We start from the raw sequence: 19,970 nt of genomic DNA on the forward strand, positions 1-19,970 counted from the left end.
TTCCTTCGTGCGAATTATATGTATGCTCATTGCAGGGCCGGTCATCGGCCAAAGCGCACGTTGCTCCTCACGGGCGCGGGAACGTGCTGGAAAAAGAAAAAGAAACATCTCTCGATACTTGTCAGTGTGTGTGCGCGCACCTGACGAACGAAGAAATTAAATATCCACGAAGAGAATCCGCGTCTCTGTCATCTCGGTGGTGTCTGGACACTTTGCGGCGCGCACGAAGATTTCACGCGATTCACGCGATTCACGTGGAGATCGAGATAGATAGTGTTATGAAGAATTTTTTAAACTTTGAAATAAACGTATGACAGAAGAATCGTTCCTTTTGAATCAAGTGTGTGTATGTGTGTGTGCGTGTGTGTGTGTGTGTGTGTGTGTGTGTGTGTATGTGCGCGCGCACGTGTAAAAATCGTATGCGTGGGATGTCTAATGAAGAAGTGAAGTTTATCAAGTTTATCAGCTGTTGATCGATCGTCAAATTAAATTTAAATGTGTCTTTCGATTGATCGATGCGAGTACAAGGAGACATTGCTAAGGGCAGCAGTTTAGGAAAACGAAGAACAAGGTAATCGATCAAATTTGTAGATTTTGGAAAAAACAGGGACAGGGAGTTCTTTTCGACACAGACATGATTGTTTGAGTTTCCAAAAGTCTAATACGAGATATTTAATCGTCAAAACAAAGCGTTATATATTCAGATAATTTTAAAAATATAAAAATTTTGAAAAATATTGAAAAATTGCAATAAGAAATCGTTTTAAAAGAATCTTTTTTTCTGCAAAGAGCACAATTTTGGATTTATCATTAAAATTAAGCAGATGATCCATGTTCGTAATTATTTTACAACTTTTGCCGGAAATGCCGGATTCCTGTTAATACGATTCCGGTTAATACAATAATTAACCGCTTCTTCGTCGGATCGAAGTTAGAATTTTTATCTAGCTAAATGTTATTTTTGCACTAAATGCTATGCTTAGAGGTCAAGAAACGCATACATATTCGACTGAATATACATAAAGCGCTATCGCGTTTTTAACACTATTTCCGCAAGTTCTTCGGCAAGAACGACTCCTACAGTCACGATTTCGACTTTTTACAGTTTTCTTAGTAGCCCAGTGCTATCGGAGCAATGTTTATCGGGTTTGAAACGAAACATGCAGTCACGTTTATGCCTGTGAAAATATTGTAAATTTCGGCATACATGAAACGGCAGCGCCAAAAGCCCAGCAACGGTACGAATAAACGTTTGCTTTCGCGCGATTATCTTCACGGGCTGACGACCGAGAAAACACAGATCGTTTAATTGCAGATAATTATCCTTAAAGTCTACGTTAATTGTCCGTCGTATTTTCATTCCGACACATCGTGAACACATAAACTAAATTAAAAAAAAGCCACCACAGAAGAAAACTAAATGATTAAAAGAGCGAAAATTGCAAAGAAGAAATAATATTTTAATAAAATTAAAATTTAGGCTCTTTTTAACAATAATATCGAAGTCATTATAATTTCTATCTTATAATCGTAGGCGAATGATTCATTAAATTTACCAAATTTTTCTATATACGTAAATTATATATATAATTATGTATATAATTATCAATTTACATTTAAATTTATAAAAAGTTAGAGTAAATTAAAGAAAGAACATGAGGAATTTTTAAAATAATTTTTTGATTATTAATTAGTATAACATTATCGTCTTAAATCTTTCTTCAACTCGCAACATTCTTTCTCCGAGTTTACCGATGCTATCGATTCCAATGTTGATCATTCGCAGAAAATCGTATCGCATGCAAATTACGCGATATTCTCAACACTAGAGAAACGTAAAGTATTGATTTCCATGTGGCATTCTTAAGAATCAAAACACATGATAATGATACTTTCCGAAGTCTAAAAAATTGTTTGATGTTCAATGGATTTGAATTTCGATAAAAGAAGCTGGCACCTTTTTCATAAATATAAGTTCAACAAATTCTAAGTACCCTTTTCAAATACTTGCATCTTTGTAATTGTTAAAACTGGAAATCAAAGATGGCAATCATAAAAGTTAAGTATGTGATTATCCAATAAATTCATAAAAGTTGTATTATGTTTTAAATCTAAGCTCCAAAATTACAGACTTGCGTTATTTGCGTTGTGAATACTCTGATTAATTTATGTTATTATTTCGAAATGACTGGGTGCTGGGGCAATCTGAAATCTGAAGAAGTGCTATATAATGCAATGCAAATAGTTGTTCCGGTTGTTGCGAAGACGCACGATGGAACTCGGTGAAGCCTGCGCGGTGCTTGTGAAAGTAATAAAATCGTTACGTGGCTTTTCGATATCGGGGTAGATCTGGCTGGCGACGGGGCGTAAATTCTCTTTCCCTCCTCCGAGTGAGGGCAAGTTACTACGTGTATATATGTATATGGCAGAGAATATAGATACCTACCACGAATTGTATGCTACAAACTGTACACGAAAGGGAAGTATTGATCACGTCGTCGTTCCAGAGCGGCCATCTTTAATGGTGAGAGGAAATCATTCGCAAAATTATTGCGTGCCTTTTATCCGACAGGATTACACGTTACACGTTAGTTAAAAATTTTTTGAATGCGATTTTATCATATAATGAGAATAAATTAAAAGACTAATATACGATTTATAGATTAATTTATTAAACATTTATTAAAATTATAATTAAGCCCACTCTTCTGTTCGAATTATTATATATATTGTTTGGATCAGTAAATCAAAAAGCTCTAAAAAATATTTTATTCCAAAGAAAAGAGATTTTAATTAATATATTACCAGTCATTAACAGATAAAATTATTAAATTCCAGAGAAAAATATTATTAAATTAAATTAAATTAAATTTGAAAGAAAAAAAAAATATTTTATTTCAAACAGATCCTAACAGAATTCTTACAAGAATTTATTTTCTCTAATTAATTTGAGAGATATACTTTTTTACAAATTTTTTTTCCAAATATACACATTGCCTGACAATCTAAAATATGATTATTTTAGTAATAATTATAATAATTAATAATGTGCTATTTTTCTCTCTTTCATTTATTTATTACACGCAAATTATTTAAATAATTTTAGATTTTACTTGCAAAAATACAATTTAATTATCTCGATTTCACCTCACTTTATCAAATTTTTTTTTAATTCTCTGAATCTCCCTAGATTGCATCAATTAAATTAATATCGATCAATTCATCTAACTTCATCGAATATTTTGAGTGAGGACTGAAAAAATTAGCCTTATCTCACAATGAGATGATTGACCATATCTTTCATAGGCGGTGTATCTTTTTCGTCCTGAGATTTGCTCGCGGGTCTGATGTCTATAATGCATATGTCTGATTTCTATAATGCAAAATTGTCAAGCGCGGAAATCGCACACAAGTCCGACATAGTTCTAGAAAACTGACTCGTGTAACCCGACACGCGTTCGCGTGGATCGTAGTGTTTTCTCAGAGCGTCACGCACGATCTCCCGCTAAAGAGGTGTGAGTCAGATTATGAAAAATTTATCGAGCGCGCCGTTTAAGCGCTGGAGGAACGTTTAAACATTGAACAACATGTTTGAGGCAAATCGGCTTGGACAGGAGCGAGTCATGGGTGAGTCGCGGTGATTGTCGCGTTATTTTACCGTAGGCGATTATTATTATAATTATTATAACGTGCTCGACGCGGAGCGCGTCGTTCTCTCCTTGTCGCACTTGAGCGCCGTATCTCCCGTACAGATGAATGAATCTCCGACGATCGCGAACGTAAATCTTTCCTAGAAGCGATCAATAATGCATCTCATGAATTTTTGTCTCGTACATCGATTGCGCGTGCATGTCGCGCTCTGCTATATAATAATAATATATATATGGTATCACGACGCGTGCTTTAAAAAGACATAAATAATATGAATTGATGTCTGTTTTACGTATTGATTAAATTATTGGTTTACATTGCGTTTACATCGTCGATCATTTCGTTGAATAATCGAATTTTTATCGAATTTTTCGAAAAGTTTTTTAAAAGAGAGAAACAAGTATATCGTATATTTGTTTTAATTTTTAATTCAATAGAAATAATAGTGCTAGTATAATATTCCACAGTAAATATATTCTTCTTTTAACACGGACACATGGCAAACAAAAGACATTTTTACAAGATTATAATTAAAACGTTCGTCCTATTGATCGAATTAGCGCGCAGTCAGATTCCATGACGAGTCGATCGAAGAAATTATGAAATATAAAAATTTTTGTTTTCTTTGCGATATTCGATATTCATCGTAAGAATAGGAATGCAATTTGCAATCTGCGGCCTTACTCCGCTCGATATCGAGCGAGAATAACGTGGCTATCAGCCACGATCGTGTCTGACGTGCTGATTTAATTCGTGGGTACGTTGCCGCGTAATATTTATAGCAATGTTCGGTAACGTATTCCGTGGACACGTGCGCGTGTGAGTAATAAGTTTATGCACCGGGCATTGCGTGCTCGAGCGGGAGACATACGAGCCGCTTCGGCAACTTGATTCATCCGCGTACGGTAAACAATAAAATCCCGATTAATAGCGATTCAGCATAAGAACACACTTTTGCCCGATCTCGTCGTTCTCGACGTATAAACAACGCGCGCGCGTGTGTGAGATACCGACGGATAAATCGTCACACTTTGTACAACCAGATGCTATTGTTATAACCTTGCTAGCTGTATCGCGCAGCTTTGCAGCTGCGAAGTATAATATGTCAAAATATTGCGTTAGATGTGTTAAACGATTATTATTTAGAGATAGAACGTATCATGCATTTTCTTAAGGGTTTTCCAACAGATAATTTCTCTAACGATTTCATCATCCACTTACTATATCCGATATTGATCTGAGACTAATGTTTACAACTTTAAGTATCTGATAAGAGCATGCGGACGTTTTTCGAAGATATCGATCGCATTTCATAATTTGTCGTAATATTGTCCGCCAATTTGAAAAATTAGCGCTGCTCGGGTAAAAATAACGATACAAAATGTGGAAACGAACGATGGATATAAACGATGTAAACGTTAAGTAGCATAGTTTGTAATCATTGCACGCTAGAAATTGCGTCGCGCAGCGGAACGCGCCTGTCTTTTCGCATGTTTGTTTTACAATTATGGCGACAACGACGGGTGCCGTCGTCTTTCGATGTGCGCGATAATTATTCATGGCCTCGCGAAATTATCGTTGCAGATAAAGCCACAGGTAATTTTCATCGGTTATCGAATGCGAAACATTCGGAAAATGGGAAATGTCCGCTATCGCGGAAAGCGTTTGCTCTTCCCTCGTAAATTGATGCCGCGCGGCCTTACTCCACTTTTGACCGTGCGATCGTACTCGAGTCTTAAGTATTCACGCGCTTCCCGGCAATACACGTGAGTCACGGACTCAGGTGGTATTAAAATGACATGTGACGCGGTTTGCGAGCAGTAATAATCGCAAAGTAACGATCGTATGCTATTGGATTAGTATTGGTATTTGAAGCATACCATATAGCATTAATTTGAAGCTTTCCCGCGACCAGGCGGAAAGAATCGAATTAAATCTTTAACCGTCGATCGATATTTACAATCCTGTTTTGAATGAAAGGAATTGAAAAATACAGGGATACAATTAATTTACAAACAAAATTACATTTTTTTCATAACTTTATAGAAAATTACGTTTTAATTACACAACTTATAACTTACTGTGACAGAGTAGACACGAATAAATATACCGGTAATTGTTACTTTATTACCCCGTTATAATATATATTGTTATAGCAAGAATTAAATCGGCTAGTGATGCACGATGCGGACAATTATATCGAATTAATCATCATGGAAAAATTTGCAATGAGGCAAATTTTCCGGTCTTGCAAAAGCATATTCCGGCCGCTTCGGTTTTCTTCCATTTTCAGGATCTCTCTATCTAACTTCCGCTCATCTCTCTCCTCTCTCTTCTTTTATCTATCTCTGTTCCTCTCATTGTATCCCGTTCATTCGTTTACGCGTTTCCTATCTTCGAACGATGACGGGGAAAAATGTCGATGGAGTCGTTTATTCGAGAGTTATTCGGTGCTGCGTATTTTTCTAGGTCGAACGCGAGTTTTCTTCGCGCGGGGGGAAAGACGACGGGGAAGGAAAGGAAGCTGGAGTAGGAGCGCATCGGCAAGATGATGTATCACGTGATGTCATTTATTTCGCAAGTATATATCGGATATACCGGCTATATCGCGTCATTTTGAAACGACAAAAGCGCGGCGTCTTATCCGCGATCGGTTCACTCGTCGATTGTCGTTCGCCGGTGTAGCTCGATCTATATCTCTTCCTCTCTTCCGAGGTGGTTTCGCTCGGGACTAGATCATCGTCATTATTAAGATCGACCTCGATCGCGCGATCTCCGGAAATTAGTTACGTACAGTGCAGCTCGATGGAAAAGTTACGTGCATTCCTCCTCCGTAAGAAGTGCGCGAAGACGCGTGGCGACAGCGATTGCGACACGGCCACGCGGTTGTTGATCGACAATGGGGACCGCGCGAAGAGGAGCCGCGTATCAAACAGAGGCAAGTTTCTCGGACAATCAAATCTAAATCAAAAAGTGAAAGTTTCACGGAGCATCGGTCGCAAGTATTTTCGAAACGCCGCAGAGGAAATATAACCGAATCTGCGATGGCAGATTGGCGATGGAAACCGCCATTTTAATCGCATTTTAAATAAAACGTTTCATTTTGTTTAATTTCTACTCTGCCGATCTGTTGTCACACACAGACTAGTAAATTCTGATAAAATACAAAACTCACTGCAACTGATGTCAGTCTATTGAAATATCTAATCTGTTATCAATCTGCTAGCACACTGATAATATTTTGCTTACTTAGGAGTTAATAACTGGGACAACATTCGGCGAAATAGACGAGAAATTGATTTTACTATGTGCAGCGATTTTTAGCAGTAAAATAAAAGTTGAGAAAATTTTAAAAAAATCGTGTCACGGAAAGTGTAGTTAAAGCAGAAAAATAGATTTATAGCATTCGAAAAGATTTCAACCTTGAAATTATAAATATCTTTTTTTCGTCATTCACCTTTTTGATTGAGAAAAATTCTTAATAATTGATCAAAGTAAAAATTTTACTGAAAAAATTAATATTCATATCAGTCTTTTAAATATTTTTATAATATAAATTAAATATAATCATAATAGATCGAAAAATTATATGTAATCTTTTATGTCTTTTTTACACAAAAAGAATGATTTGCTGAAGTGTCATCAAAAAGATTCGCTCAGATACAGACTTGAAAATAACTTTGCTGGACCATATAAAATAATTATATAGGATCCTTAAACACGATGATAACATTGCAAAAAATTATGCGATATTTTAGCGATCAATTTGAACTACATGTTGTTCTACATGATTATTTTGATGATGACTCAACAAAATTATTTGCAGGTCTGTATCTGACTGATATTTTTAGATACTTCAGCAAAATCTGTTCTTTCCGTATAATTGAATAAATCCAGTTATCGCATTCGCTCTCTTTTCGCTCTCAAAATAATACAGCATAGTTCACACGGTTCCGTTGCGTCTCTTGGCATTATTCCGTCCCAGCGCGTTTCCTCCTCCTCGTCATCCGCTCGGCGAAGTTCTCGAAGTCTCTCGCGAGAAGAGCGGTCGCTAAAAGACCCGATGCGCTATTGATAAATATTTACAGGCGCGCGATATCCGTTTTCCTGAATTCAAGCGCGATTACCACGCCGACACGACGACCGCGCCAAGGTTTCCATCGGCGATCGGAACCACGACGTCGGTGTCTCCACCATCTCGACGCGTGGAGTATTTTTTCGCACATTCGCCATTGTGAGGGCATGCAGCTGCGTCGTCGCGCGGTGCCACGTATGGCGATTCAATTCGCACGTTTCTGCATTGTCGTCCCCCGATCCTTTTCGCCAGGCCGTCCTCGGCAGACCGTCCTTCCCCCTCGCGCGCGCCGTCGCGTCGCCCTCGGGATGATGCGACCGATCGATCATGCCTGCGCTCCGCGCAACACGCGAGAGAGAGATCGAATTATTATTAATAGACGTTTGCATACGCGCGCCGCGGAACACGCTCGTAAATGCCGACTTTACGGCGCTCCTCTAATTGCGCGCGAGGAGAACCTTCGCGGCTCGATTGTTTCGTCGCAACGCGATGTCTGCAGTTGCGACGAGCGTAGCGCCGTAATATGGAACATTTTTTTTTGTCGGCCATATATAAACGACAGTCCGTCATCCCGTTAACTACGGTACATACGGAAACGTACGTTTGTCGCCATACAATGATTTCGGAGCGAAGTATAATAGCGCTGTCTTCGTAGCTTCGTGCGCCACGCGTTCAATTCGTATGAAGCCGTGTCTGAGAGCGAATACGAAGTAAAGCTGTGAAGTGTGAACGAGCACCTAAGCATGAAAGCACCTTTTCACAATCTGAAAATGACGATTTCTTTCTTGGGAATAGACCCGAAAGTTCCATTTCACACTTTGTAACTTGCATCTTTTTAATGAAATGATTTATTAAGTACTTGTTGAACGAGTTGGATTTTAACAGTTGGATTTTAACATAATTAATGTCAGACATTTCAATCATATTGGATATTAAGGGTTGGGACGTAACGCGTTATTTGTTATATCGTTATCGTTACAAATACTTTTTTTCGATAACGTATAACGACGTTGTATCGTTTTAGTAACAACGCAATTATATTTATTGGATAATGATGATGAATATAATCTTAGAATATAATCTTAGTTATAATAGTTACTTTGCATATGTTTAATTATTAGGTTAATTATTAGGTTTCATACATACATAGAACTGCAACAAGCGAATTTTAAAAAAAAAGATCTTCAAAATTTGGTGAAATAAATAATAGAAATTGCAATAATTTGTTATTTCTCGAGCAATGGTAATGGTAACGAGTTACTTTTTTCAATAAGTAATGAGTAACGATTTTTCAAAAATAACTTTCTCTTTAAATATTAAATAATTAACAATTAAAAAGTTAAATTTTTACGGAGAGAAAAGATAGATACTTTCCTTAATTTAAAGTTACATTATTCTTGAGACGTTGCACATAAATCATTACAAAAAAGAAATCTAAGACTATGAAGTGAAGTCGACTTCATCTTTTTACAAAATCGATCAAGGAAGAGGTCATTATCAGCTTAAGGCCCGTCATGGACATATGTTCGATCCATTCGTTTCAATTCACCGTTTTTGCGCACGCGTCCGCTCTTTTCTCCGTTTCTCCGTCCTATTTCAGCACGTTTAGTATTACGATTATATATTGAAATTATTAGAGCTTGACGAAAGAGAGGCAAAAAGTCGGATTAAAGATTCCAGATATGTGTAGTATATGTATATTTTTTAGATTTATGTAATTATTATGTGACATATATTTATATTTATATATTTACGTAATTATTATATATATATATATATATATATATATATATATATATAATGTAAACATTCGTTTATTCAATAGAATTTAATAGAATATATTAATTCAATATTTCTTTTGTATCTTAGTTCTACATATCGATTTTTTTAATTTACTTTTACTGTCAGGATTACTAGAGTTGATGAAAATGATTGACTGACGAGTCAAGATATATGAATTCTATGTGCAGATAAAAAAGTTCGAAATTTAGACGACATATAATGCTTGCTAAATTGAATTATTTAAAAGATATTTTAATCAACATATCGAGTTCGTTATAACGAGCATTTGTGAAGATGGTAGTTATTCTTTTGGCATTGCATTCATTCGAAAAGAAATGGTCATCATATATGCGGGCGGATTTAAGTACAGGGGAAGCCTTTTCCACATCTTTTTCTCGATTGAATCAATTGGCGAACCCCGATGGTCGCATTACATAATCGCGACAAGGACTAAAGCGTAATTAATTTCTTTTCCTAAGTCATTCATGATTCATTTCGCATTTGAATGCTTTGAGTTCTATGTAATAATACACGATTCCATAGAAAATTTATTAAAAAAAATTTATTAATAGTAAACGTTACTAGTCCTAAAGATTTTTTTAAATAAATTCATGCCATATAGATGAAAAAAAAAATTAACAATATAAATTGTCGTATTTTAAAATAAAAGATTGAGATATTTCAATTTCTCAAAGAATGCTAGTGCTCAATCCTCAAATCTTCTTTTAATTTTCTTAAATATCTGTTATTATTTATATAGGACGTTTGGAAATATTATAACAGATACAGATTGGATTGACGTTAATGCGATATATAATAGTACCGATGCAATACGAAAATAATAACTCAAAAGAAGCGCCCAGTATTTTCGACCCTCTTTCGTTCATCGCACCGATACATCTCGCTGAAATGCGGGCGCGCGTCTGGAATGGAAGCATTAATTTTAATTGGATTAAAAGGCCGAGCGGGTACTCGTTCAAGTTAATTATCATTATTCGCGTAGCTGTCAGTTCGCATTAATCCTGTGCCGCTGTAGTTGCGCTAAATTCCATTAAATTCTAACCACGCGTCTCCGTTGTAAAACAAAAGCTTTTGCCGTGAATTTTTGAATGTATTTTGCAGAGAGGCATACGAATGGCCCATGCGCATATCTTACGATTATATAATTGTGCCTTGTTCATTTTCTTGGAATTCCATTTGCTCTATTCTCTCTTGTCTTCTCTTCCGGTTTGAAAAACCAGCTCCTTTCAGATTATTCTGCCGCACGTGTCTCCACGTTGCAAAACAAGTCTCGCCGAATTTTGTAGCGAAGAATGCGATGCGGTCGTCGCAGTTGTGTAATTATGCTTCTATTCATTTTCCTTGAATTTCACGCTGTGCTCGAATTATACGTTGCTCCCTTTCTCTCCGTAAAAATGATTTTCTTTCGAATTACTTCGCTTCCCATCCCATCGAGCGTCTCGACGTTCAACACTCGTGTATGGACTCTCGTAGCTCTAATTTTAGCAAAACCGTGATTCACTAAACATCCATGGTATTCGCAAGCTTGTTTGTTTCATGAAGCTGAAACCTGATGATATTGAGATTATCGACGAAGATTTTACGCGGTATATACGCGGTATATTCCATACTTGAAATAGATTATATTAGCAAATATAATAGTGCTATCTCAAAATTTTGTAAATAATATATTCGAGTTACATTTAATTTTTCCTTATTATAATATGTAATATTAAGTAAATCATTAACAGCACGCGAAAACTTATAACATTTATCGAATCTTTCATAATTGAAATAATTTTACTTTTGTACTTGAGTAATGAAATATTTTTCAAGATTTTAAATTTAGCATTAATATTTTAATTATATCTTATTGCATTGTATTTTTTAATGAATAGTGTATTTACGACAAGTCAATCAGTTTATTTATTAATAAGTCACTATTGTTTTTATATACATATCTAACTGTTTTTTTTTTTTTAACATTTTTATATTAGTACAATTTTTCTTCATATGCGGTATAACATTTAGCGCAGTTAATACGCACAATCAGTAATGTTTACGAGTACTCGTGACGATCGTTTCAATGAGCCACTCCTCAGCTATAAACACACACGTACATTGATATTCCCGTAGCGGAGCGACGTTTAATAATACGGTACATACTTGATGCTCTGCTTTGCCATAAATTATTGCCACCGCTAATATCGTGAAATGTGTCACGTTTAATGCACGATCTGCAAAATGTGAAATATCTTTATTGATGCAGCACTTGGGACATTCACTATAATTCGCGATGTAACATACAGCAGAGATACATACTCAGTGACTCACTGCGTTTCCTCGCATATTTCTAGGTATGATGGTGCTTGGCGTTTCACCTCTCCCTCTCTTGAAAATTCGGGATATAAATATTCATTCCATCGCTCGTTCTCGATTTGCACGCAAATCCTCCTGTTGCGTGCAAATCTAGCTCATCCAACAATTTGCTCGAAGCGCGGAAAATTTTCTACGCAAGAAAGGAATTTTCATCTCGAGAGAGGGAAAAAAAAACTGCCGTTAATAATGATATTAATGATATTGTAATGTATTTTTGCATTGTGAACCGGAACCGACCTTGCGATTCCGACTTTTCAAACGGACTCATTCACGACCGTTCTGAATATAATTAGAGCCTTCCCGTATCTCGCATCGCCGAAGAGACCGGCTTGATCGCGTTCGTTTAACACGCGGCAATCACTCATTCGAACCACGATCGTCTTTGCCCGTCGTTCGAGAATTAACACCTTTCGATTCCCGCGGACGATCGCGTGTATCCGCGTTCTTCGCGACAGAATTGTATACTCCCGACCGGAAATCTACGGAGCGGCGGTATAAAAGAGCGCGCTTGTTTCTTGCAATTGTATTGTCACACGTAACGGCATTGACACCGACCTTGTCATACGCACGATATTAATTTTTAGAAAAGAAGAAAAGATTATTCCACAGTTTTTGTTCCGCTCGAAAAAATCTCATTGAAAAAAATAATTTTAGTTAGCGGAATTCGAATAATATAGCGAATATTTTCTATGTAAAAAATTCTCAAGAAGAAAGGAACTTTTATGGCGGGGAATGATTCCGAAAAGGTTTTAGTCGGTTTCGAGTCGAGTTTATCGTTTATCGTTCACTCAAGAGAGACTTTGAACGATTAGTCGATGTCGCGCCATCAATGTTGCATTCTTCGACACTGGATTCGAGTTTCGGAACGGATAAACAGACTCCTTTCCTGTCCCCCGATTCCTAACAGTCCCACAGCTTCGGAGTATCGATAAGGCCCCTCTTTGCGGAGCACGAACATTCCTCAACGTCCTTAAAGCGCTCCCTCCCGCTCGATCGACAATGTTTATAAACAATTGTGCAGTCGATGAAACGTAAGCGCACGCATTTACATTAACCGATTCCCCTGAGAAGATCTGAGTCATTCATGGTGCAGGCACGAGGCCGATCGATTTGTCAGTCTAGCGAGACTTCTCGCTTCGAAAAGACTGTCTTCTCTGAGGCCTCTACGCCGATTCTATGTCCTCATTCTGCCCGTCAATGATAAATAAACAAAATATGTATCGGCAAACGTGTTACAAATATATGTACATCTCGATAGTTTCCCGAATGTCGTGAAGTAGTGTAGAGGTCTTATAACGTAAGATTAATATTATTTCTAGGAAAGTAATAATAATTGATAAAATATAATTCGCTTGAAACCGGTATAATAGTGTACAAAAAAATTGAAGACTTTGTCGAGATGAATTGTATTCAAAATGGTGAGTAATTAGTAGTATTATTCGATTTTATTCCTGTTAGTTGCGGTGTGTTTCACAAATATATACTCGAAATAAAACGAGAATATAATCGGGATTTAAATTAGGAAATATATAAGAAAGTGAAAACTATGGGAAAATGTACAGAAAAAAACGTAGTTTTAAAAAACTGAAAAAAAAAAGGATAAATTCGCGTTACACGTCTTTTCTTTGGTTTTTTTTTTCTACAAATCATGTTTCTCCTTTTAAAATTGCTGTAATATATTTATCACTTGATAATGAGACTTGCAAAATAAAAGTTTGCAAATTTAATTCTGATAATTTTATTTAATTAATTTTAATATTGAATATAATCAAATTCAAGATTAATTTCAGATCAGTGACATTATGATATCCGTTAGAAACATTTTTGTCAAATTTAATGTTATGAGCTATAGCTAAGCGTACACGGTTGCTAACAAACAGTCGCTGTTTTGTCAATAAAGCGGCATCTCACTCATGTTAATGGCAATCATCATATTAGTATCGATATCAATATCATTAGTATACCTTCCACATTGATATGCATCTATTCCATATTGCGGGACGATCTTATAATTTTGTTTTTAGAGATTACACAGAAATATCTTACACAATTTCTATTTGCAGTCTATTGAGAATTTCTTTTATAAAAATCTTGTTGAAAGAACTGGGTGCTATTATTAGTAATCATCCTATAATTCAATTATATTCTTCAAACAAACAGACAATAGATGGCTTCCATCGGCAGACTGGGTCTTCGTGTCGAATAATTTTTATTTTTCTGAATTTCAAGAACAATGCTTATATTGTTCAATTATATTGTTTAATTATATATATATTTCTCAGAAACATTTGTACACGTTGCGTTATCTGATTCTAATATAAAAAAGTCAATAACTAATTGAAATAAAGTCGTATCTTCTGCAAATATTGGAAAACCCATGTATGAATTAGATACTGTGCTTCTCATAACATTGGCACAGCAGTCGATATAAAGTAAACGGTAATGATCGATAAACGTACAAAAATATCAAACCCGCCCGTGAGATAATGATTCCGTGAATCACGGGCAGTGCCATCGCAAAAAAATCTTTCCGTAAAAATACAAAAATGAACTCGTTATTCATAATACTGATGTATGTTTCTGAAAAGTGCGGCACGGCAATACGTTACGCATTTACTTAGATAAAAATAATATTCACGTAATTTTTTACTTTACATAGATTTTTGAATAATTATAAAATATTTTCTAAATAGAATTTTATTTATTATTATACAGGTGGAAACTCAAAATTCTCTCATATCCTGACTGAGAAGTGGCGCGAAAAATCTCAAGGACTACGAAACAAAATTTACTCCAAAATTTTAATCTCACCCTTGACTATAAAAACTTTATATAAGGATTTTCAAGTAGATATGTCTCGAATCCCTCTTATGGCACCTGAGAGTGATTTACAAATCGCAAATCGTCAAAATATTGTGATGCTGGAGGTATGCTCTAAAAATAAATGCAAATATTTCTTTGGTATAAAGTTGAAAGTAATCTTACGTATAAATTCAATACAAAACTTCTTTATAAATATAATATAATATTTATAAAAATATTGATATAATATTAATTAATAAGTATTCAGATAAAAAAAAGTTAATTTATCAATTCACATTTGACAAATTATTTTAATGTCAGATTTAAATTCTCGCAAATAAATGATGTTTTAAATCTTACCATATTTTTGCCTTATTTTCACATCAAGAAGTACACGCAAAAATGTGGGATATTTTTATAAAAAAAAGTTAAATTTTGTAGAGTTTTATAGCTTCTATCATGATACTTTCGTTAAAATACATAATAATTTGTAAATTTTAAAACGTAGGCTGGATTGCCCGGCGATTCATGGACATATTGCGTCGAAAGAGACCGACTGGCCAGAAGATCGGAATGGTTTCAGGCGATGCTTACAGGTCCGCTCGCACCACCATTAACAGATTCACCGCCATTGTTGCGATTGCAACACGTTGATAAACGGGCGTTTGATCATTTTCTTAGGTAAGAAACCATCACTGCGAAAATACAACTCTTTTTTTTTTATAGAATAGTCTGTTAAAAAACACCAAGAAATGAATGAAATTCCCTTAAAAATGAACCTTTAGGAATATAAATTGTAATAAATTGTAACGCTAAGGGTGGAATTAGAATCATTGATGATCTTTTTTTGAATTTTGTTTCTAACAACTTATCTCTCGTTGCGTAGATATCTTCACGACGAGCCCGTCAATTTTATTTCGGTGTCGACGGCTAGGGCTACGCTCGACGCTGCTCATCAGTATCTTTGCCCTGGATTAGCGCGACTCGCCGTATCGTATCTCGAGAAACACCTCACACCATCAACTGTACTTGAGATTTATCAGGGTCTCGGTCTGTACGCGAATGATCTGCGAGAGGAAGATTCTGCTTTTGACAGATCGCCAAATTCGCCGACGACACCACTATCGCCCGGGGACGACGCCAGTGTGATAGGTAAGGTTTCTTTGGATGAAACATTTTGGAGTTTATAGATCGATGCTCGAAGAAAAAAACGACTGAAATCGAAGTATATCTCAATGATATTTAGCACTGGAAGGATCGGAGGCCAATTTGACTCCTCACGAAATTCAAGCTCCTATAACTTTTTTCAACTTTGTTTCTACGTGATCTCGTGACTTTTCATTATTTTTCATATTCTTAATTTTGGTAAAAAAAAAAAATTTTTCAATTATATAAGACGGTTGAATTTTTATATAAGATCAATGATCTAGAAGGATCATTGATCCTTAAGGCAGCCAATTTGGCTCCCTTATATCTGATATTGCATTCGCATATATTTTACAACTTTATTTTCAAGTTTTTTGACTTTAAATAGATACGTAAATATTTTTATGTGTATCTATCTATGTGCGATAAATGCGTGAAGAGAATTATGTACAAATGCATTTCATGTATGCATTCATGTAGTACATAACGGCGTTATATTTCACGTTTAAAATCTTTCATCAAAAAACTAAAAATATTCAATATAATATAACAATAACAGTTTTTTAATTCAATAAATTAGTGATATTTCTGTTTAAAACATTAAATACAATTATCTATATTACCTTTCGTCTCTTTCTCTCTGTTATTTACGAAGAAAATATGCTTGGAGCCAAATTGACTCCTTTGGCGACTCCTTTTTAGGAGTCGCCAAATCCGACCCTTCTAGTGTTAAGATGTAAGAGGAACGGCCCTAACATCTTCGTTTACGTTGCAGCTGCCGTGTGCACCGAACTTCTGCTCAAGTGCCTATCTGTGATCGATTCGAATCCGGCAAGAGTGCTGCATCAGGAGCGTTTTGAGGAACTCAGTGCACAGGAAATCGCACAATTGGCACGTCGTGATACTCTAAATCTCAGCAGTGAGTGCATCCTCTTTTCCGCATTGGACAGGTGGGCTGCGGCCGAGTGTAGAAGACAGGGTGTCGAACCCTTGGCAGTCAATAAAAGAGTTGTGCTCTCGGACGACGTCTGCTTCAGCGTGCGATATCTTCTTATGAACGACCGGGAATTTGTCAGTGGTCCTATGGCGAGCGGTATCCTGACTAATGAGGAATGTGTCTACATCGTCTCTAAAATACTCAGACATCCTGAGAATTCGAAAAATGATAGTGTGAGTGTTTGTACATTTTAATCGGGAATTTGCCTTATGCTTTCAAAGTGCTTGAAACATAAAAATATTAATAATTATGAATGTAGGGTAAATTAAAACGATCAAAAAAATACATATATAATACATTTCTGGTGAATTTGAGACGAATTTTTCTGTTTTAAAATTTTGTGCGAGGCTTAGTTTTTGAATTTTACAATAATATATAAAATTATCGAGTAAATTTTATTTCTTTGATTTATTTTCGTACGTCCAATTTTACTTAATTTCGCGTTTAATAACAACAATGGGTAAATCGGAGTAAGTGATTATAAAAGATTTTCCTTCAAAATCCACAGCTTCGAAGTACCGCAGCTGTTCATCCATCCAGATTATCTAATACACCTAGGATTGCTTATAAACGCGAAGATGAAGAGTGCAACATGTTGAGGCCAGGCAAAAAAGAACGACAGGATAATCGGAAAAATAGAAGAAGAGAGTGTGCCAGTCAAGGCCAGAGGACATGCGCTAGAATAGGAAATTGCCTTGTACAAATTCTAGCCTGCGTGTTTGATTAAACATTGACCCATGGAATTATGATTAAATGCCGCACCATGGAATCGCAGCACTTCCAAATTTTCCCACCGAAAAATATATTTCGTTTTGTTATATCGCTTTGTCTTTTCGCTTCATAATTTTCGCCCGAGGAATCGAGAATGTGAAATGGAAATTAAAAGCGCCATGGAGATTAAAAAAAAATTGAAAGTCGTTTAATAGTTGTCTAAAAAATAACTATGCTACATAAATTTTTATTTACATATAATAATCAAATCCAATCTGCAACTAAAATCTGCAACTAAATCCAAATATTTAGTATAATTGCATATCTTATACATTTAAGTAAAGTTTAGATATTTTAAATGTTCCTCGTTCTAATGGCGTTTTTGGTCGAATAAATGCGAAAAGACAGTTATTTTTATCATCGGAATACCACGCGATTACACCGACTAGACATATTGAAATCGAGAGAGATATATATATATATAGCAAATATTTTTAAAGGTAATAGAGACTGAGATATTGAAGAGAACATTTTTAAACGTTTTTAGAAGCATATTAGATTTCCGGCAGACTTTTATCGGTAAGATATTACTTTTAGGAAACGCGTGTTGTTTTTGTTAAAATTCGTTCATCGCGTAAAAATTTAGAACTATGTTATGCGCTACTTCCACTAATATTATAAACATTTCGTTACTTTACACATGTTTTGTTGCTTTGGGAGATATTTTATCTTCTTGCTTGCAACTTTGCGCAAGATCTGTTGCTATTACAACAGTAGTCTTTCGCTATGATCGATGAAGTCAAGACTTTCGTTGTTACGAGAGAGAATGCATTTTTCAACGTTTTATAAATTTTACAAAGAAATGAGACTTCAAGACTTTAATTTGACTAATCAAGAAAGAAAAGATTTTACTTACACGAATATAAACGAATATAAATTGTTAACGGTCCAGTTATTAACGTCTATGTATTATAATCTTTTTTATAGGAGCTTTTTCCAAAGATTCTTTATAAATCGGATGTACGGGAGTACGAAAGAACTTTGTATGAAGTCTACGCGTACGAAGTACTACGAATGTGCCCTGTTGAGTGTTATTGCAATGTCTTCGTTGTGTTCATATTTGCTGTTCAGAGTATATAATCTTTAAATTATTTGTGATCTTACATAAGTATGTAGAGCTATGGCTGAGAATCCTAGAATTGGCGCGTTTAAGGACATATATTATTTTACAAGTCGAATCGAGTGTCGAATATTTTATTTATTAGACATCTCCACAAGTAATTTTTTAAAAATGTTATTTTTCTTATTCATCTAAAGTCTCCATATTTTTATCTAAACATTCTATTTGTATTATAAAAAAATGTGATTATAGATTGGATACTTGACAGGAAAACGAATTTTGAAAAATTAATAATATATTTAAATGTGCAGTAAAAACGTGACGTGATTGAAGAAACAGCACAATTGTTTTTTATTAATAAACAATTGATACATTTTTATAATTTTATATAAGAGACATTGTTTATGATATACCTATCGTTGCCATATATCATTATTATTTTTAATTGGATATTGACGTATCTATAATAAAACATACACTTTTAGCGTGCGCTTTGATAGAGACTGATCGCGCGGCCATACTTATATTTAAAATCTCTGTGATCACATTAAGAGAAGGGAATTCATTGGAACGCTAACATTCAAGCGATTTCCAATACGTCTTTTCTCCTCCTCCATATATTTTTGTTTAACAAAACTTATAAAATAATGATATTATTTTCTATTTTTACTTTAAGTTTAATGAAAGCGCGATTATACCGATGTGAATCCAGTTTTGTAATGAACGATAGTGTTCCGAAGAATTATGAATACTAGTCATTCTGATTTGTTTTCCAAATAACTTATCCGGCTAGCCAAATCTGCCAGAACAGATTTTGCAAGATATTTATTACGAATTTTGTCAGCAGAAATATAACAGAATCTATTAACAGAATATATCAGATTATGGAAAACAAGCAGAATCTGTTGTTTTATTGTTTACGGTAGATTGTTTTCAATTTTCATCGATAATCAGATTCCGTCAGCAGATTCTGCCATTATATTATAAAATATGAACTTAGATGAACTTAGATACTAAATTTATTGCAAGATTCTGAACATTTCTGTTGGCATATCCTGAATAGATTTCTTATTAAATTAATTATTAAATGCATTCTTTATTCCTTGTATACTAAAAACAAAATATATTAATGATATATGAACAAGAAAATATAAAATAAAATGAGATAGCAGAACATGAATAGTAATGTGTTGTAATTATAAATTGATATCTAGCAAAAAATATGTCACCTAAAAGTAGTAAATTATTGAATAAAACCCATAAAAGAGTGATGTAAATGAAACATAAAAAGATACTAAAGATATAAA

The 19,970-nt window shown here is 35.0% G+C and overlaps 1 protein-coding gene and 1 long non-coding RNA gene across 4 annotated transcripts; one reads left to right on the top strand and one right to left on the bottom strand.

The window, feature by feature from the left end:
• Window positions 1-11: 11 nt before the first annotated feature.
• axed (BTB/POZ domain-containing protein axundead) lies at window positions 12-19,843 on the top strand. 3 transcript variants are annotated; one of them, XM_089076789.1, is made up of 6 exons: window positions 12-571; window positions 14,603-14,814; window positions 15,198-15,370; window positions 15,576-15,841; window positions 16,611-17,005; window positions 17,341-19,843. In XM_089076789.1, exons 2-6 carry the CDS (start codon window positions 14,740-14,742, stop codon window positions 17,557-17,559), a joined length of 1,128 nt encoding a protein of 375 aa, XP_088932915.1. In that variant the 5' UTR covers window positions 12-571; window positions 14,603-14,739; the 3' UTR covers window positions 17,560-19,843. The 3 variants fall into 3 exon arrangements, with proteins under 3 accessions (XP_088932915.1, XP_025074900.2, XP_011642244.2); XM_025219115.2 differs by lacking the exon at window positions 12-571 and adding an exon at window positions 3,197-6,589; XM_011643942.2 differs by lacking the exon at window positions 12-571 and adding an exon at window positions 13,086-13,305.
• On the bottom strand, window positions 11,411-12,237 carry LOC105430398 (uncharacterized). Its single transcript, XR_968197.2, has 2 exons — window positions 12,125-12,237; window positions 11,411-12,017 (listed from the first exon to the last, which is right to left on the bottom strand). It is a non-coding gene; the product is annotated as an uncharacterized LOC105430398 (long non-coding RNA).
• Window positions 19,844-19,970: the final 127 nt, after the last annotated feature.

The sequence above is a fragment of the Pogonomyrmex barbatus genome, unplaced genomic scaffold (assembly GCF_055798465.1).
Source record: "Pogonomyrmex barbatus isolate J1 unplaced genomic scaffold, ASM5579846v1 scaffold2, whole genome shotgun sequence".
Lineage (NCBI taxonomy): Eukaryota > Metazoa > Arthropoda > Insecta > Hymenoptera > Formicidae > Pogonomyrmex > Pogonomyrmex barbatus.